Source organism: Phascolarctos cinereus, unplaced genomic scaffold (assembly GCF_003287225.1).
Source record: "Phascolarctos cinereus isolate Bilbo 61053 unplaced genomic scaffold, phaCin_HiC Scaffold_5;HRSCAF=322, whole genome shotgun sequence".
Classification (NCBI taxonomy): domain Eukaryota; kingdom Metazoa; phylum Chordata; class Mammalia; order Diprotodontia; family Phascolarctidae; genus Phascolarctos; species Phascolarctos cinereus.
In genome coordinates, this window is record NW_027555958.1 from 109,478,402 (window position 1) to 109,496,985 (window position 18,584).

Here is an 18,584-nt window from a genome sequence, read left to right on the forward strand (position 1 = left end):
GGGAGCTGGTCAAAATGAAAGACAATACATGCAATTTTAGAAACAATGATCTTGAGGTACCCATGATACATTCAGTTAGAGCTATCCAAGTAGAAGTTTAAAAAAAGTAAATCTCAGCAGAGGAGCATGCAAAGAATTCTTAAGTGCTACCAATTTGAAATCTCTCTATGTAGACATCATACCTGAAGTTATAAAAAGTGATGAGATTACAAAGAGCTGAATGTAAAGAAAATATGGCAACCAAACCTAGGCATGCAAAGGAGAGATAATAAAACAGAAAAGAAGGGTTAGGGAGGTAGTATACCTCTGTTTACACTAAGTACTCACTTTAGCACTTTTGATGTGTTGAGACACTTTTTCAAAGTTTCTATTTAATTCAGCTAACTTTGGCTCCACCAGCTCACTGCTTGCCAAGCCACGGGCACCCATCAGTATAATGGCTTGGTCACGAACATTTTCAACTTGTAGATTAACATCATCCAGTTCAGATGTTAATCGCTAAGCATGTAAAAACACAAAATTACCACAAGTACAAGAAATAATGAAGCATAACCCAATCAAAATGTAGATCTGACCCTATTCAAAGGTAAGATACGTTAAATGCCTATCTAAAATAAAATACTGGCACTACAGTTAATTTGATTAATGAATCTAGATAGAGGGGTTGGGATGGGGAAGAGGGAGGAGGAGAGAATTGGGTTATGAGGTTGGGGTTTTTCAAATCCTTCCCAAATTGTACCATCTTTGCATCTCTCACTAAAATTAAAATTAAAAAACAAAAGATGGGATAATACAATGTTTACAAACAGCAAGATTCTGAGCCCAAAATATAAAGTACATATTAGAAATGTCACTGATGATCTTAGGCATACTTACTTTCACAATTTCTTCACTCTTATTTACAGGCTTCTTTTCAATCTCATCCAGCAGAGCTTCAGCTTGGTAAAGCCAAGTACTTATATGAGCAACATTTCCATCAAATATCTCTAGCTGGCTCTGATGGTTCTGAAAAAAATTTTTTTAAACAACCATGCTAAGTGTTCTATGAGATGCACTTTGAAAAATATTTAAATAACCATGAAACAATAGACAGAACTGAGCCCAATAAGAAGCTGTATGTAGTTAGGAGAATTTAAGGCTCTAGGTAAGAATGCTCCTAAAAATTTGAATTATTCCAAAGGGTAGTGTGGTTCCCTCTTCTAGATGTTGTTAAAGAAATGTCTCTATGACCATTTGTAGGGAATGTTATAAAAAAGAATTCTATACATAAATATGTTTAAATACATGGCCTCTAAAGTGCTCTCAAACTCTAATACCAAATTCTCAGAAAAGGAAAGGAGTTTTGTTTAAAAGGAAAAAAGTAAAGTAGCAGAAGCAAAAGAAAATAATGTTGGCATCAAGTAAAATAAAGATAATAATAAAATGTGTGTACACACAAACATATACAGATATATGTAAATATACCCAGTTTTTTCACTGTTATAATTCCAAACTTTTTAATTTCATGCTTAACATCTCTATCAGGATATTCCACTGGCACCTCAAATTAAGAATGTCCTAAACTAAATTTATTATCTGTTTTTTCCAATACTTGCCCTCCATTCCAATTTTCCTATTTCTTTCGCTAGTAGCAAAATCCATCCTCTAAGCCACCTGGGGTCACTCAAAATCAAGGGACATTTTTGACTCGTTTCTCCCTCACTACAACATCCAATAATTTGTCACATTCTGGGACTTTTACTCATAATATATCATATATCCACTATCGTCTAGTTACACTGTCACTAACCTTGTTCACATGAACGATTGAAGAAGCATGTATTACTTGATTTACCAAGGTAAGGTCAAAACAGATATATGACCTAGAAAGGGGGACCCTATTACAGACTTATATATGAAAGACTTAGTGATAGGGAAGAATCTATGAATAAACAAGAGATAGTGAAATGGATAACTTTGATTACATTAATTAAAAGGGGTTTGTACAAATAAAACCAAAGTAGTCAAGATCAGAAGTAAAGCAGAAAATAGAGGGGGAATTTTATAGACAGTATCTCAGATAAAGGTCCTATATCTCAAATATATAGAGAACTCTGTCAAATTTTTATGAATATGAGTCATTCCCCAATTGAGAAATGGTCAAAGGATATGAACAGGCAGATTTTCAATTAAGAAATCAAAAATATGTATGAATTCATATAAAAATGCTCTAAAGCATTACTGATTAGAAAAAATACAAATGAATATCATCTCATACTTATCAGATTGGCTAAAATGATAGAAAGGGAAAATGACAAATGTTGGAGGGCATGTGGAAAAATTGGGATATTAATACACTGTTGGTGGAACTGTGAGCTGATCCAAATATTTTGGAGAGCAATCCGGAATTATGCCCAAAGAGTTATACAACTGTGTTTACTCTATGACTCAACACTTGGGTCTGGTCCCAAGTCGTCAGAGAAAAAGGAAAATCACCTATATGTTCTACACATCAGCTCTCTTTTTGGTGGCAAAGAACTGGAAATTGAGGAGATGCCCATCATTTGGGGAATGGCTAAATAAGCTGTGGTATACAGTTGTAATGGAATACTATTGTGCTGTAAGAAATGATGGGCTGGTTCATTTTAGAAGAACAAGGAAAGACTTGCATGAAATAATGAAAAGTAAATAAGCAGAACCAAGAGGATGTTGTATATAGTAACAGCAATACTGTAAGAATGATTGTGACAACAAAATTGTTCTGAATACTATAAATACTCAAATCAACTATAAAGTACCTATGAAGGAAGATGCTATTCACCTCCAAAGAAAGAACTGATAAACAGAAGTACACCTAGTACGGTTTTACATGTTGTTACAAATCTGTGTCAAATAGTGGCCTTCTCTACTGTGGAGTAGGGAGGTAGGGGAGGAAAACAGTTTGGAACTTAAAATGCAATGCAAAAAAATTTTAATTTAATTTAAAAGAAAAAGCATTTATTAAGCACTAAATATGTGCAGAGCACTGTGATAGAAACTGAGGATACAAATAGAAAAGTATGATGTCCCCTGCTCTCAAGTAGATCTCATTCTAATGGAGGAGACAATACATATGGAAGGTTGGAGCTGCAAGGCAGATGGAAAAACCTCACAGTCCCTATAATACAGATAGTAAAGTAGATAACAAAACAGATGGTAATGCACCTTCTCTGTTATTTACCCTGCTAAAATCATCCATTTCTGGTGTCTAACCATTTGACATTACCAAGGATTTCAATGTCAAGAACTTTCTTTTCTGGGTCAAAGAACTAATTATTTCTTGAGTTCCTGGCTGACTCTTTACCTCTGTAAATCCAGGTTGACCTTTATTGAAATCAAGAATATACCGTCACTATTTCCATATAATTACCTATTGAAATCTTTCATTTTAGCTCAAGATCTAACTCAGTAACTAGCTTCGTTAAGAAACGTTCCCTGATTCCCTAGCAGAACATTACTTCTCCCTATACGTAGTTTATATAAGAATTCTGTCTAGACTTGTCTCCTTCACTCTTACCATACTTTACCTGATAACACATTTCTTTATGAATGTCTAATTTCCCTTAGGAGACAGTAAGTTCTGCCAGGGCAAAGGTCATTGTTGTTGCTTCTAAATCCATCCAGCACCTTCACTAATTCCTTGCCTTGAGGAACTCTTCATTTAATGTTTCTTGCAGGAATGAGTGAAGATATACTGAATTAATTCCATAATGTTCTGTTTTGATTTGTTTTAAGAAAAGCCTAGGATTATTCAGGCTCTAAGTCTATTAGATAGAATAACTGATCAAACACACCCTCAACCATCTAACTCCAACAACCGTGGCAATTTTTACTTTTGAGGCAAACATCAAGGAATCCTATGAAAGTTCCCTCTTTGAAAATGTCATACAAAGATAATTCCATAAAGAATATATTGGTTTTTTGAAAGGGATCATATAACAGATCAGACTAACAACAGAGCAGACTGGCAAACTCCTCAAAGTCAACACAACAATCATGCTTTTCAGGAAATATATAATAATGAAAGGTTCTAAATTATGACTCAAATTAGAAAGATAAAATTTTAAATAAAATACTATAATACAAAATTTAAATCAAATTACATTTGCAATACAAATGAGTGAATTATATTTTTGGTACATAAGTTATAAGTTTTTTAATCTTTAATAAAACAATGTTTTAAGAAAAGTCCTCTCTAACCTTTTCTGACAAGCAGAATTTGCTATTTATGCTATTTTATTTATAATCTGATGAACAGCCAATAAGAAGACCTTTTAATGCACTGGGAATCACTAATTCTGAGATCTTTTTAAACTGAACAAAAAAACTAAGATTGCTATACTTTCTTTAAATTTTATTGCATGTAATTAATTGTTATATTATTACTGATAAAGAAAAATCTATAGGGGAAGTTAGGTGGTGCAGTGTATAGAGCACAGACCCTTGAGTCAGGAGGACCTGAGTTCAAATCCGGCCTCAGACACATAATACTCACTAGCTGTGTGACTCTGGGCAAGCCACTTAACCCCAGTTGCCTCACCAAAAAAAACAACAACAAAAAAACTGTGTTCTCCCTCCTTTCAACAACAACAACAAAAAATTACTCTTATAAAAAAATGCATTGTTAATTGAAACAAATTCCCATACTTAGAATTCATTTTCAGTGAAACTCACCAATAATGTGTTGCACCAATCTTCAGTCCATGTGCGAACTCTACTCCAACCAGCATTCAGTACAGAGACTTTTTCCTCCAAAGTTGCCTCACTACCCTCTACCAAACTCTGAAGGGCTGCTCTAATGTCAGTGATATTATTTAAATCAAATTTTCTCTTTTCCAGCTGCTTTAGCACATTCTAAAATAAAAGTATGCAAAATTGTGTGATCTTTTCAATCATAAGGAAGTTTGCATACAACTTTCACATCAAGTTAATAGTTCAGGTTACTCTATCTTATATTACTTAACAATTCAATTAAATACTTGAAATGATTAATTGGGTGGGATTTTTAGAACTATGCTATAGGATTTTAAAACTCTATATTATACACAATTGCTCACAGAAAGCTCAAAGTTCTAAAATTACCAGAAACCATACACATTTTTATACTAAAACAATAAACCTTCAAAAAATATCAACATGCCTTTTAAACATACATGAATACATTTAACTGTGTCAATTATGTACATTTTTCCATCACAATATGTCCAAGCATTTAAAAAAGTTTAGGTTAATTGCTTATAAATATTACATTGCACTTTGGAGAACATAAAAGTAGTGCAGTTCATATGAATATAAACACGGTCTACCTAACATCTGGTCATTTAACATTGCTTCATTACTCTTCCATGAACATTCAAGCATTTCTTCTAAATATCACACCACAGCCCAAATGCCAGTAACGGGGGAGTGATGGAACCCACAACCATATTTTGTGCGCTTGAGATTCCTGCATTCTCCTAAGTGATTATTTATTGATTGCATGCAGCAAGTATTTACCACAATCACTAAATAACTAGTCATTATATTTAAGCAAAAGAATACAAGAGAATACACAACACAGGGCTGGACTAAATGACACACACAAAAAAATTCCCTGGAAAGAAATTTCTGCATTGGAAATAATGGTCCAGAATATTCTAATAAACCAGATGTGAAAGGATATGAGAACAAAATAAACTATATAGTACTTGATTAAAACTACATGCTAATATGTACTCCCTAAAGAATACTGTATATTTCCATGCATTATAAGCTATGTCAAAAATGATTTGAAATTCTTTCGGTTTCCATGCTCTCTCTCTTCCACCTATTCTAGCCCCTTTTCACTTCAATAAATCCTCCACCACACACAAGCCTCCAGAGTGTGTAAGATCTGTTTAAGATTCTTTTATGATTTTCTTCTACTCTTTGAAAACTGCCTTAAATATCTCCATTTCAATAGTCCTGTTTAGATGCATTGTGATAAAGATGTGACTACAAATCCTACACATAACGTGGTTCTTTTGACAAAGACAATAATAACTCAAACTTTAATCTAAATGTTTATGCTGACAAGTTAAAATAGAGAGACAAAAACCTTTAAGTCAGAAACACTTGCATTTAAATTTAGATGTATGAACCTGGGAAAGCTTTTAAGCTCAAAGGACCTCAGGCAACTCTCAAAGACAGTAAAGACAGTAAGCTGCAAGGAGTTGCCATAGGTTTCCAGTTCAGGAGTTCCCCAAAACAAAGAAATCACCAGTCCAGATACCAGCAGTCTTAACTCTCCTCTGCACCACACTCTATCACATTCCAACACCTCCCAAAAAAATTCTATAAAAGTTAGCATACTTAATTTTCAAATTTTTAAAAAGTTCTCTGTCTTTGGGGCAGCTAGATGGCACAGTGGATAGAGCACCGGCCCTGGAGTCAGGAGGACCTGAGTTCAAATGTGGTCTCAGATCACACACTTAACATTTACTAGCTGTGTGACCCTGGGGAAGTCACTTAACTCCAATTGCCTCACACAAAAAAAGTTCTCTGTCTTCTCTGGCAGCTAGGTAATACAATGGATAGAACAACAGGCCTGGAAGACCTGAGTTCAAATACAGCTTCAGACACTTACTAGCTGTGTGACCCTGGGCAAGTCACCTAACCCTGTTTGCCACAGTTACCTCATTTGTAAAATGATCTGGAGAAGGAAATGGCAAATCAACCTGGTATTTTTGCCAAGAAAATCCCAAATAAGGTCACAAAGAATTGGACATGACTGAAATGACTGAACAACAACAAAATGTCTTTTCTAATAAACGTATTTGTTAATTTGAGGACTAAGGATTATATGAGTCTAAAATAAAGCATGTTGTCCATTTAACTATCTGTTTATGTAAAAAAAAAAAGATCTGGAAATCAATTTCAGGTTTTTTATCTGTGATTTTATTCATCTTTCAGAGACATACGGGTCTTCTTTCATAAATCATCAAACTGTTCATCAGAAAACCAGAATTGTCACATCTCACTAACTGACAGTGATTGCCAAAACAGTGGTGCTGACAAAAATCTCATTTTTATTAAAAATAACAAAATAAAGATTTCTAACAAAATGGAAGTATACTCCTTATTTATCCACTTTTTAAAAATTCCTAAAGGCTTTTGATAAGTATACAAAATTCATCATTTTCATAATCAATATAGCAAACATGCCTCATGAAAATGGAAAATGTAAGGGATTCTTTGTATTGCTTAGAAAGACACAACCAAGTGGAAAAACCACTGAGCATGATGAATGCTTAGATAGGCATAATTTAACATAAAGGGGTGGGAAAGGTCTCCAGTGCAACTGCCACTATTGCCAGTAATGTTAACAGTAGCAATTAAATTGAATTATAACTTACTTTGGCCCAGGCTATCTCGGTATCCAGGTCAGAAAGCAAACCTTCTGAAGTTGACTTCTGAACTAACTCAGCTTCAGTAACAGTAAGCCATTCCGAAAGCAAAGCTGTCTCCTTCCTCATTTTGCGAGCCAGCTGGGAAGCTCTTTCCAGATCCTGCTTTCCCTCAGTAACCTGCAGAAAAGAGGCAAAATCAAGAGTGTTTCCGCCATTTTTCAAACTGCTTCACAGTCATGCCTCCAATATGCTACTTTTTCTGTACAGTTGCCTTAGGTGACATGTAACAGCTGGGTTCTTCAAGTTATTCAAGCACAAAATGGGATTAGCTGCATCATACAGCTATACATATACAATACACATACAGAACCTGTAATTGCTCAGGTCTTCAGTTTACTTAGGTATAATAAAATGGATTCTCCTACTGCATAAAATAGCAGAGGGACTGATTTATTAGACAATCATTGAGAGAACGTGGCTAACCATGCAAAAAGTCTTTTGAAATTCTTGGGAGAAAGGCATTATATAAATAAGTCCATGTGTGTATCAATGAGTTAACCAAAGCGGAGATAAACTTATAGGAGAAGTAAAAGCATTTACATAAATACACTTTTCATGTAAAACAGATTATCTTCAAATGTAATTCTGGGATAACTTAAAAGAAATGAGATATATAACATTTAAATAAAAATGTTTATGTCTTCATGTATATGGATACATATTATCTATTTGGTATTTGTATGTATATGTATTGTAAAAATACATAAAATATGAATATTATAAATGGTATAGACAAAAATCTGAAAGGATATAATCAATAAACATTGATTAAGCACCTACTATGTGAGTTGCATTAAATACATCTGGCCAGGGGAAGCTTGGTGACACAGTAGAAATGGGAAGAGCACTGGCCCTAGAGTCAGGAGGACCTCAGTTCAAATCCAGCTGCAGACACATAACACTCACTAGCTATGTGACTCTGGGCAAGTCACTTAACCCCAACTGCCTCTCCATCAATCAATCAATTAATAAATAAATGAATGAATGAATAAAGAAATCTGGCCAATACAAGACAATTTAATGAAAATTACTTCTGTAGAATAAAAGAGTTAAAGTATCATCTAAAAGAAAGCTAATTATTTCTATATAGAAGAATCAGGTCAAGTGCTCCAATGAATCTAAGCTTTTGGCAAATTCAGGGAAAAATATCTGAAATACTAGTAAGACATCAAATACATAAATTATATCTATTTGACTAATCAGATACCCAGGAAGTAACGTCATCATAATAAGATTTATTTTGCCAAAAAAAGTTAAGAACCACAATAAAAACAATTTGCAACATACCCTGCAATAAACTGTACTTGGGTAGCCAAGTTTTATTAAAATCAAAACATTTTTTTAAAGTGTGTAAGGTGGGATTAGGTAACCTCTACTTTTAAATCATTTCGTTAAAAAACTCTGAGAGCCATGGTCACAATAAAAGTTTTTGGTCTGGTGACACAGTCATCTAAAAAATGTGCACAAAATGAATGGGCATAGTGGATTTTTATATGTAACTGCAACTGTATAAAGAAGAGAAGATCCTCCACATCACACATTTCTAATTACAATGCCATTAAATAACTACAATGCCATTAAAGTTACTTGGCTTCACACTTCAGAAGTTCTCAGCACAGTGAGGCTGTAATTGACTAAAAATTCAATGCTATGGAGTCTAATTGTTAAACTAAAGCAAAATGAGAGTGAAAACACCATTCCAACCACTTTCCTCTGGGCTAACAGAAAGATTTCCATCATATTTCATCTGGATGTATTTAATATTCAATAACTGCAGCATGATTCAGAATCTATAACTAAGCCACATTTCAACTTCACAGTTTTTTTTTCTTTCTTGGCTTCAAGGCAGAGATTCTAAAATAATTCAAATCATTAAGCAAATAGATTTTGCGAATGCCTCAATGTAAAAGATCCTAACAGCTTCTCTCCCTGTGGTTCCTCCAAAATAATCAAATTATGAATGTATTTTAGAAGGATTTAAAACTACTGGCATATTAATGTGAATTACCTATGACTTCATGTTTCAGTTATACCATGGCTTTAAGCAATGAGTTGGAGATATGGAGTTTGGGAAAGGCAGCACAAAATAAAAGACTGGACCTGGGAATCAGAAGACTTAGGCTTAAGTTCATTATGACCTTGGGCAAATAAGGCAAAATCTCAGTGCCCCCTATGAGTTTTTTAAATTGCACAATAGCTGCTAAATTGCATTGGTAGAGGTTTTTTTTCCTCCTGTCTAAGTGGAAAAGACAGGGAAGAGGGGAAAGAAGAGAAGTAGAAGAGCCAAATACGAGGATTAGGATTTTTAAGGACCAACAGTTAAGTGGAAAAAAAGACAGCCAGGTAGCAAAGTGAACAGAATGCTGGGCCTGGAGTCAGGAAGACCTGAGTTCAGATCCAGCCTCAGATGCTTAATAGCTGTATGACCCTGGGCAAGTCATTTAACCCTATCTGCCTCCATTTCCTTATCTATAAAATGAGCTGGAGAAGGAAATTGAAACCACTCTAGTATGTTTGCCAAGAAAACACCAAATGGGGTCACGAAAAGTCAGACAGAACTGAAACAACTGAACAACAACAACAAAACATTTTTTAAAAAGCTAACTTATGGGGCATCTAGATGGCACAGTGAATAAAGCTCCGGCCTTACAGGCAGAAAGACCTAAGTTCAAATCCGGCCTCAGACACTTGACACGTGATAGCTGTGTGACTCTGGGCAAGTCAGTTAACCCTGACTGCCTCACCAAAAAAAAAAAAAAGATAACTTATGGTTTTCCCATATAGGCAGTAGAAAGATTAAAAGATCAACTAGCAATGACAAAACTAATAAAGCTCGTATTAAATCAAAAAATAGAATACAGAAAAGAAGGTCTGTGTAAATACTATAGAAAATATTAAAATTTTCAAATCTATCACTCAAAATTTCAAAGTATAATAAATGGCACAGTAAAATCGAGGAAAAAAGTTATTTCAAATGAAATTCGATATATGCAACAAATCAGGCCTAGTAGGAGTGATCAATTTTTTTTTAGACATATTTTCCTTAACAAAATAGTTCAATCTTCTTACCTGTGCACCCAAATCATTATAGAGGAACTTCAAAGAAGTCAGTTGTTCATCCATTCCTTTTGGGTTGTCTGTTTGCTGTTTTTGTACAATCTGCCTTCCAGTTTTGATTACGGTCTCTACTTCAAGTTTTACTTCACTCAAAGTTTTATAGAGTTTCTTTATTTAAAAAAAAAGAATGAAAATTACACATTTCAGGAAAAATTACCTCTCTGGTAATTTTGGTCAACAGCATATATATGTTTAAGAACAAAATATTTTAAACTAGCTTTTTCTCTTTCATTTCTTAAATTTTAACCAGGAGAAAAATCAAATCAAAGTGATAAGTAAACCTTGGTGAAAAATCAAATGACTTTACAATAAAAAATAAAATTGAAAAGATATCAAATATCATACTATCTAAAAATGGTTTTACAAATAATTAACATTTTATATCAAAGACTTTAGGGAACATTTCCACAATATATTCTTTTGTGTTGGCCAAGAATTGGAAATTAAGAGGATGTCCATCAACTGGGGAAGAGCTGAACAAGTTGTGGTATATTAATGTAATAGAACACTATTGTGATATAAGAAATGATGAACAACGGCTGACTTAAGAAAAACCTGGGAGACTTGTATGGTCTGATGCAGAGTGAAGTGAGCAGAACACGGAGAACGTTGTACACGGTAACAGCCACGTTGTATAATGACTAATATTGATAGACTTAGCCCTTCTCAGCAATGTAAGGATCTAAGACATCTCCAAAGGCCTCATGATGGAAAATGCTAACCACATCCAAAGAAAGTTTAAATGCAGATTGAAGCATAATATTTGCTATCTTTTTTCTTCTGTTGTGTTTTGTTTCCTCTTTCTGGTGGTTCCTCCTACTGGTTCTAATTCTTCCTTACCACAACACTAATGTGAAAATTTGTTTAATAGGAATGTATATGTATAGCCTATATCAGATTGAACACCATCTTAAGGAGGGAGGTAGGGAGGGAAGGGGAGAAAAATTTAAAACTCAAAAGCTTATGGAAGTGATTGTTGATAAATCAAAATAAATTAATAAAAAAAAACATAAAAAAAGAAATGGCAAAAAGGATTACTAAGCCACTGTCAATAATATCCAAAAGATCATGGAAAATGAAATACGTAAAAGCAAAAAAGACTGGAGAAAGGGAAATGTTCCTCCAATGGTGGAGGTTGGGAAAGAATGTGCAGATAATAAGCCAGTGGGACTGACTTTGATGCCTGGAAAAATTCTAGATTATGTAGCCCTACTACCAAGACACACATAACAAATAAATTGAAATTTAAAGTAGTGCATTATCTTTAAAAAAAAAAAAAGCTAACAATGATACACACACGCACACACGCGCGCGCGCACACACACACACACACACACACACAATCCAACAGTGACATTGCCTTACCATGCATTTGTCCAAATGACTCTGAATTACATCTGGATCTACATCTTTCACATCCAAAACATGAAGATCAGCCTTTACACTATCTAGAACCCGCTTGCAATCAAGCATACGCTGCTCAAAATTAGCAGGCTTCTGGAAGAGTTGGTATTTTGTGGACACTTCACGAAGTTTCCGCTGATGATGATGATGACGACGATAATAATGAGGATGATTATAATAAAAATAAATGTTTCATATCAGACATTTTCCACACCTAATGATATTACCATCAATTTAACTGCTGAAGATCAATCATTCTTAATAATGTAAAAATTGAGTATTCCAGAATAAATTAAAATGCTTCAGTGAACCAAGTATAAACCCATAATTAATCAATGCTTAAGAATCTACATGATCAAATAATTTCTTGAGATAACTAAAACCAAGCATTATCTTGACAAATTGTTTATTCATCTTGGAAAAATGAAGAATAAAACTGATTTCAGAGAAATTCAAACTTTATCATTCTTAGTAATCAGTTTTAAAGGCATCATTTACTCCAGCATGATGTTCTTCTAGAACTCCAGTTAACAGGACGAATAGTATCAAATCTGGTGACCCCTTTTACTTTGAATGCCTCTATAAAATCAGATTTTTTTTTATCCATGAACAAAATGAAATATGAATACATAATGTTACCGAGTACACAAATAGTGATTTGTTCGAGTAAAATATTCCCATCCAACGTCTCATAAAATCAGTAACATCTAAGGATTTCAAAATCTTTCCTGGAACCTGCTTCTCCTTCTCAAAGCTCCTTCTTTGAGGTTGCTTTACAATCCAGTACATTGGAAGGGGACTCAAAAATGGACCGAACTCCCAGATTTATCACTATCTAACTATGCAACTTTGGCTCAGCCCTTTAATCTCTTAGGACATCAATTTCCTCAATTGTATAACAAAGGAGTTAGACTAGTTGATTTCTCAAATGTCTTCCAGTTCTATCCGCCTATGATTAAACTCATTAATAATCAACAATTTATCCTTTAATTCTGTGTGTACACCAGTCTTGAAAGGTGGAAAAACAATCTTTTGCTCCTTTACCTGCAGCATATCCATCTGACTTCCTCCTCGAGGGGTCCTGCCTTCTGGAGAAGAGGGTGGCTGAGACCGTGTATTTCTTCTCAGCTCTTCCAATGTTAATTCATGGGCTGAGATTTCAGCATGAATTTTCTGTCAAAGGAAAATAGTGAAAAAGGATAAAGGGAGAAACGACTTTTAAAACAGGCCATGGAAAGAAATTGTATAGTGAGAAATAACATAAAACATTATAGGAGACTCTCCAAATTTGGCAGGGTCGTTGACACTATATCAAGAGTAAAAACTGAGGGGAAGCTAGGTGGCTCAGTGAACAGAGCACCAGGCCTGAAGTCAGGAGGATCTGAGTTCAAATCCAACCTCAGACCAGACACTTGACACTTACTAGCTGTGTGACCCAGGCAAGTCACTTAACTCCAAATGCCTCGCCAAAAAAAAAAAAAGAGTAAAAACCGAGGTAGATGTGAAGTCAGAGGATCTCAGTTCAAATCTCAAGTCTGACAGATGCTACCTGAAGCAAAGTACTACACCCTTATTTGGTCTTCAGTTTTCTCATATGTAAAATGAGGAAGTTGGACTAAACGACCTGAAAGTCTCTTATAGCTCAAAACTCCATGTTCCTTATTTGTGCTTTGTAAATCTTAAAGTGCCCTATAAATGTAAGAGATCATAATTATTATTTTCCACATGTTCTTAATGGGAGGAGGAGCTAAAACTAGCTCCAAAGAACTGTCCACATCGTATGTATAAAACCTCTTGGACCATGACAAACTGCAAAGAAAAAAATTAAAATTAAAATCAAAGATGCACATTATGAAATTGCTGCATCTGCATAAAATGTGTTGTCTCCAGGAAGCGGCAGGAACCATTTGTTATACTATCATGTTAAAAACTGAGAAAAGTTTCTATAACTAAGGCATTACCTGAGCCTCCTGGGGAACCTGGAAGGCATCTATTCTATCTGTCAAGTATGTGGTGAGCTGTTTATCCAGCTCTGTTAGGCTTTCCTGTAAGACCTGCAGCATATGATCAGTTTCCCTCATGGTCTGTAGTTGCTTTTCCAAAGAAATCTGTCTGGACTCTGCCTACAGAGGAGAAAAGTTAGTATTCAGAAGTTCAGCATATACTCAGTTAGGTATAGCTATTGGAATATAAGAGCATCCATACATTCCAACTCACAAAAAGAAGAAACAGATGGCAAAACACCACCATTTAGGAAACTATGACCTGATTTAGATAAGTAATGAACATCTAAGAACACTTATTGAGAAGATGTTATTCAGTTGTAACAAAAAGAGTAACTTATACTTTTTTTTTAGCAAACCATAACACACCACACCTCACAAACCTAGATTTCTTACATAAACAACATTAAACAACAACAAAGTGGAAGAACAAAGATCACAAAACATGGAGTCAAAAGAACTGGCTTCAAATCCTGGTCCTGTTAAGGCAAACAGAATAACTTTGGGAAGTTATTTTTACTTTTCTGTGCTTCAAATGGACTTAAAAGGCAACACAAATATTAATTACTGTTTGCATATCTGTTTGTCATTTGAAAATACTGAGAAAGAAAGATGGAATTGGGCCTCAGGAATAATTTTACTTATGTTTTAACAGATTTTTAATGGCATTTGTTTTTATATCACTTAGATGTCTCTCCATATGCTTCCTCCTTCCCTCTTCCATTGTTATCTCTTGTAACAAAGAATGAGTTGTTGTTTTAAAGAAAAAGAAGAGGAACAATAATTTTGCAAAACCAATTAGTACATTTTTAAAAATGTGATGACACAGAAAATATTCCAAACTCATGGGTTCCTCCATTTCTCTTCGATTGGGACAGATTTGTTCTTTATAATTTTGCAAAATGCATCATTGTTTTGTAATTACTGTTCTTTCCATTTATTTTTATGTATTCATTATATACTTTTATTTTCTTGGCTCTATTTACATCAGTACATATAAGTCTCTGCATGTTTCTCTTCACTCATCACGGTAATCATTTCTTACAGCAGAGTACTATTCCATTGCATTCACACAGCAAAATTTATTTAGGCCTTTCCTTAAATAAATAAGCACCTACTTTGTTCATAATTCTCTTCTACTACTACTGCTACTACTACCACTACCACCACCACCACTACTACTATGAGACTACTATACTACTACTACTACTACTACTACTACTACTACTACTACTACTACTACTACTACTACTACTACTACTACCACCACCACCACTACCACTACCACTACACACACAAATGTTGCTAAAAATATTTTCATACATACCGAGTCTTTCTTTTTGCCTCTTAGGGATATATCACTAACACTGTAATTTCTGAGTCAAAGGGTAACGACATTTTAGCCACTTTATTTGCATTATAGTAAATTGCTTTTCAGGATGATTGTACTAATTTACATCTCCAACAACAATGCGTAATTGGGTATATCTTTTCAAGAGCCTTCCAACATGGATATTTCTTATTTTTCATAATTTTTGTCACTTTTTTCCAGGTGTTGTGTGAGATGAAATTTCAGAGTTATTTTGACTTTCATTTTTCTTATTATTAAATAGTGTGGCATTCTTTGATATAGTGATTTTAAAAAAGTTAACAATATTAGTTATTAATAGTTTATAATTTTTCCTTATTAATAGTTTATAATTTTTCTTAAAATACTTATTTATCATATTTTTAACAATTAGGGATGGCTTTTGGTGTTACATATTTCTATTATTTACACTTCTTGGATCTCAAACCCTTGTCAGACATATTTGATTAAAATAAAAAAGATCCCAGTTGACTGCTTCCAATTCTTATCTTGGATGCATTAAATTTGTGCAAAAGATTTTCAATTTCATGTAATCAAAATTATGCATTTTATCATGTTTAGTTCCATCTATTCCTAGTGTTAAGAATTCATCTGCTACCTATAACTACGAAAAGTACATATGCCCTCCTTATTTTGTAACATTTTGCTGGTATTATCTTTTGTGTTCAGGTCATGTATCCATTCTTAATTTATTCTATATTATGGTATAACATATTGGTCTAAGCCTAATTTCTACCAAACTGCTTTCCATTTTTCCTGGTAGGTCATAGCAAATCAGTGTTGCTTTCCTGATGTTGTCACCTTTACTATATATAGGGTAAATAAGCTCCCATTATTTCTGATTAGACCTTCTCAAGTCAGCTGCATTGACATCTATTTTTCTATTTTTAAACAGTAACAAATAATTTTAATGACTGATGCTTTATCATGTAATTTGAAGTCTGGAAGTATTATTCCCTCCCCCAAAAATTTTTCCATTATTTACCTTGATATCTTTGGTCATTTGTTCTCCAAGGCAAATTGTTACAACTTTAATTAGATGTGATAAAGTATGCCATTGCTAATTCTACATTATTAAATCATCAAATGAACTCTGGTAATATTATCATTTGTATTGTATTAGCACAGCCCAGCAATAAGCACTGACTAGTCCAATTATATAAGTTGTCTGTTACTTCTTGAAGAACATTTTTATTCAAAGTTGTACAAATATTAGCTGTGTTTTGGTAAAATAACTCCAAAATATTTTATATTTTGGAGTTATTTTGACATTTTCTTTCTATTTCACCTTCTGGATTTTTTTTTATTATATAGAAATATTGTTGATGTTGTGGGTTTATTGTGAAGCCTGGAAATTTGTTGAAGCTGTTTAGTGTCTCAATTAGTTTCTTTGCTAATTCCCTAGAATATTATAAATAAATCATCATATCACTAACAACTAAGGATAGTCTTGCCTCTTCTTTCCCTCACTTTATGAATTTAATTTCTTTCTCCTGTCTTACTGCCATTGCTAACATTTCTAGAACTGTACTGAAAAACAGTGGGGAAAGTGTACAACCTTGTTTTATTCTTGTGTTTGTCAGAGATAATTTCTATGGTGTCACTAATACATATTAGGATTATTTTTGGTTTTAGATACATGTTTTCCAAAAGGAATAATTTTATAAATATAAATACAAATTATCATGGTTTACAAAATGGTTAAGAGGCAAAAAAAAACTACATAACATAATTCTATGTAGTTTTTCAACATGTTGCAAGTAAGCATATGTAATTCTAATATCTCATATTTATACATGAAAACACTGCCGTGTAGACCTGCTATGTGCAACATTTGTTTTAGATCAATGAAATTCACATCCTGCTTTTTTCATTGCATTTTGCACATTATTACTAACATTCATGTGAAAGTTTAAATACTCCTACCACTTTACAGTGAAATGTATCTTCCTGTTACCATACAAGTCTTAGAAGTATATAATGAAATATATCTATATTGTTGACAAGTAAGACACTCACTGGCATATGCAGATATATCACTGATCAAGATGGTATGAACTCTTTATTGTTTTTATAGGACTGAACATTATTTAACCTCAAAAGTTAACTATAAAAATGCATTTTGTCTGATTAAGAATATAAAGTTCTATACCCATAAGGAAAGGAAGAGAATTTGTGACCAGAAATAATATCAAAGGCATTTTGGTTAATGCAAGAAAGACCCAGTCAGGTTTACTTTATGATTTTGCTTGACTTTAGCCCGACCATTACTTTTCCTTAGTTGCCCTTCCTTTAAACTGAGACAATAATTAATTATCATCATTTATTAGTTATGATTCTTACCAAGTGGCTCAATTCTTCATATCGGCTATTGAAGTTCTCTAACTTCTCACTGATTATGTCATCAAGAATCCCACCATCAATTAGAGTCTGACCAAGTTCACGGATCTGAGTGCGATTATCCGCTGGGTGCCGTAAAACTGATTCCAAAGACTGAATAGGAAAAACAAAACAAAACAAACTTATGATCTGAGGAGTTACTTCATGTCAAGGCTGCAAAATTCAGTCTTAAACATTCTAGTTATTATGCTGCATTTTGTCACATTTCACTTTATTGCTGATGGCCAATCTGTCTTACAAACTACTACCGATTTGGGGAAGTTCTCTTCAACTAATCTCTGACTTCCTCACTGCCCCACACCACTATTCCAATCTAATTTTCATCAAGTGCCTGCATTACAACTGTCTCCTCACTACACACTCTTGCCAACAGCACTGACCACCCCATCCTCAAATACTTAAAGAATAAAATAAATAAATTGATTGATTGGTTGGTTGCAGCCTTGTAATACATTTTTTTTCCAATCAGGTCACATTAGAGATAAACTACATTATGCTATGGTTTTTTTTAGTACAACTGCTAGATAATCTCACTCATTTGGGAGTCTTGAACTACACATGTTTGTTTCCAGTATAATAACTACTCTAAGGAACAATCATTGTATTAGATTTGAGTATGCTTGGTTTTTGCACCAGCCCAAATTCCATCAATACAAAGAACTCCTAGTGAAAATCCTCCTGTACCAATTTGGATCGGCACCTTTCTGGCCACTTATAGTTTCAGAGAGCTGAAAGGAGCACGGAAAAATTAGTATTAATTAGTATTAGTATTAGTATGTGTTATAGGCAGGACTTGAAACCAGGTCTTCATGAGTAGAAGGCCAGCTGTCTAACCACCATCCTACA

At 33.9% G+C, this 18,584-nt stretch overlaps 1 protein-coding gene across 1 annotated transcript in view; it reads right to left on the bottom strand.

Annotated features, from left to right (window-relative positions):
- Positions 1–18,584, bottom strand: part of UTRN (utrophin) — a 526,271-nt gene that overhangs the window by 345,570 nt on the left and 162,117 nt on the right. The window contains 9 exon segments of the mRNA XM_020972489.2: positions 328–498; positions 877–1,005; positions 4,693–4,872; positions 7,392–7,562; positions 10,515–10,670; positions 11,928–12,101; positions 13,011–13,139; positions 13,928–14,089; positions 17,682–17,831. Of these exon segments, the coding sequence (XP_020828148.1) occupies positions 328–498; positions 877–1,005; positions 4,693–4,872; positions 7,392–7,562; positions 10,515–10,670; positions 11,928–12,101; positions 13,011–13,139; positions 13,928–14,089; positions 17,682–17,831 (1,422 nt within the window).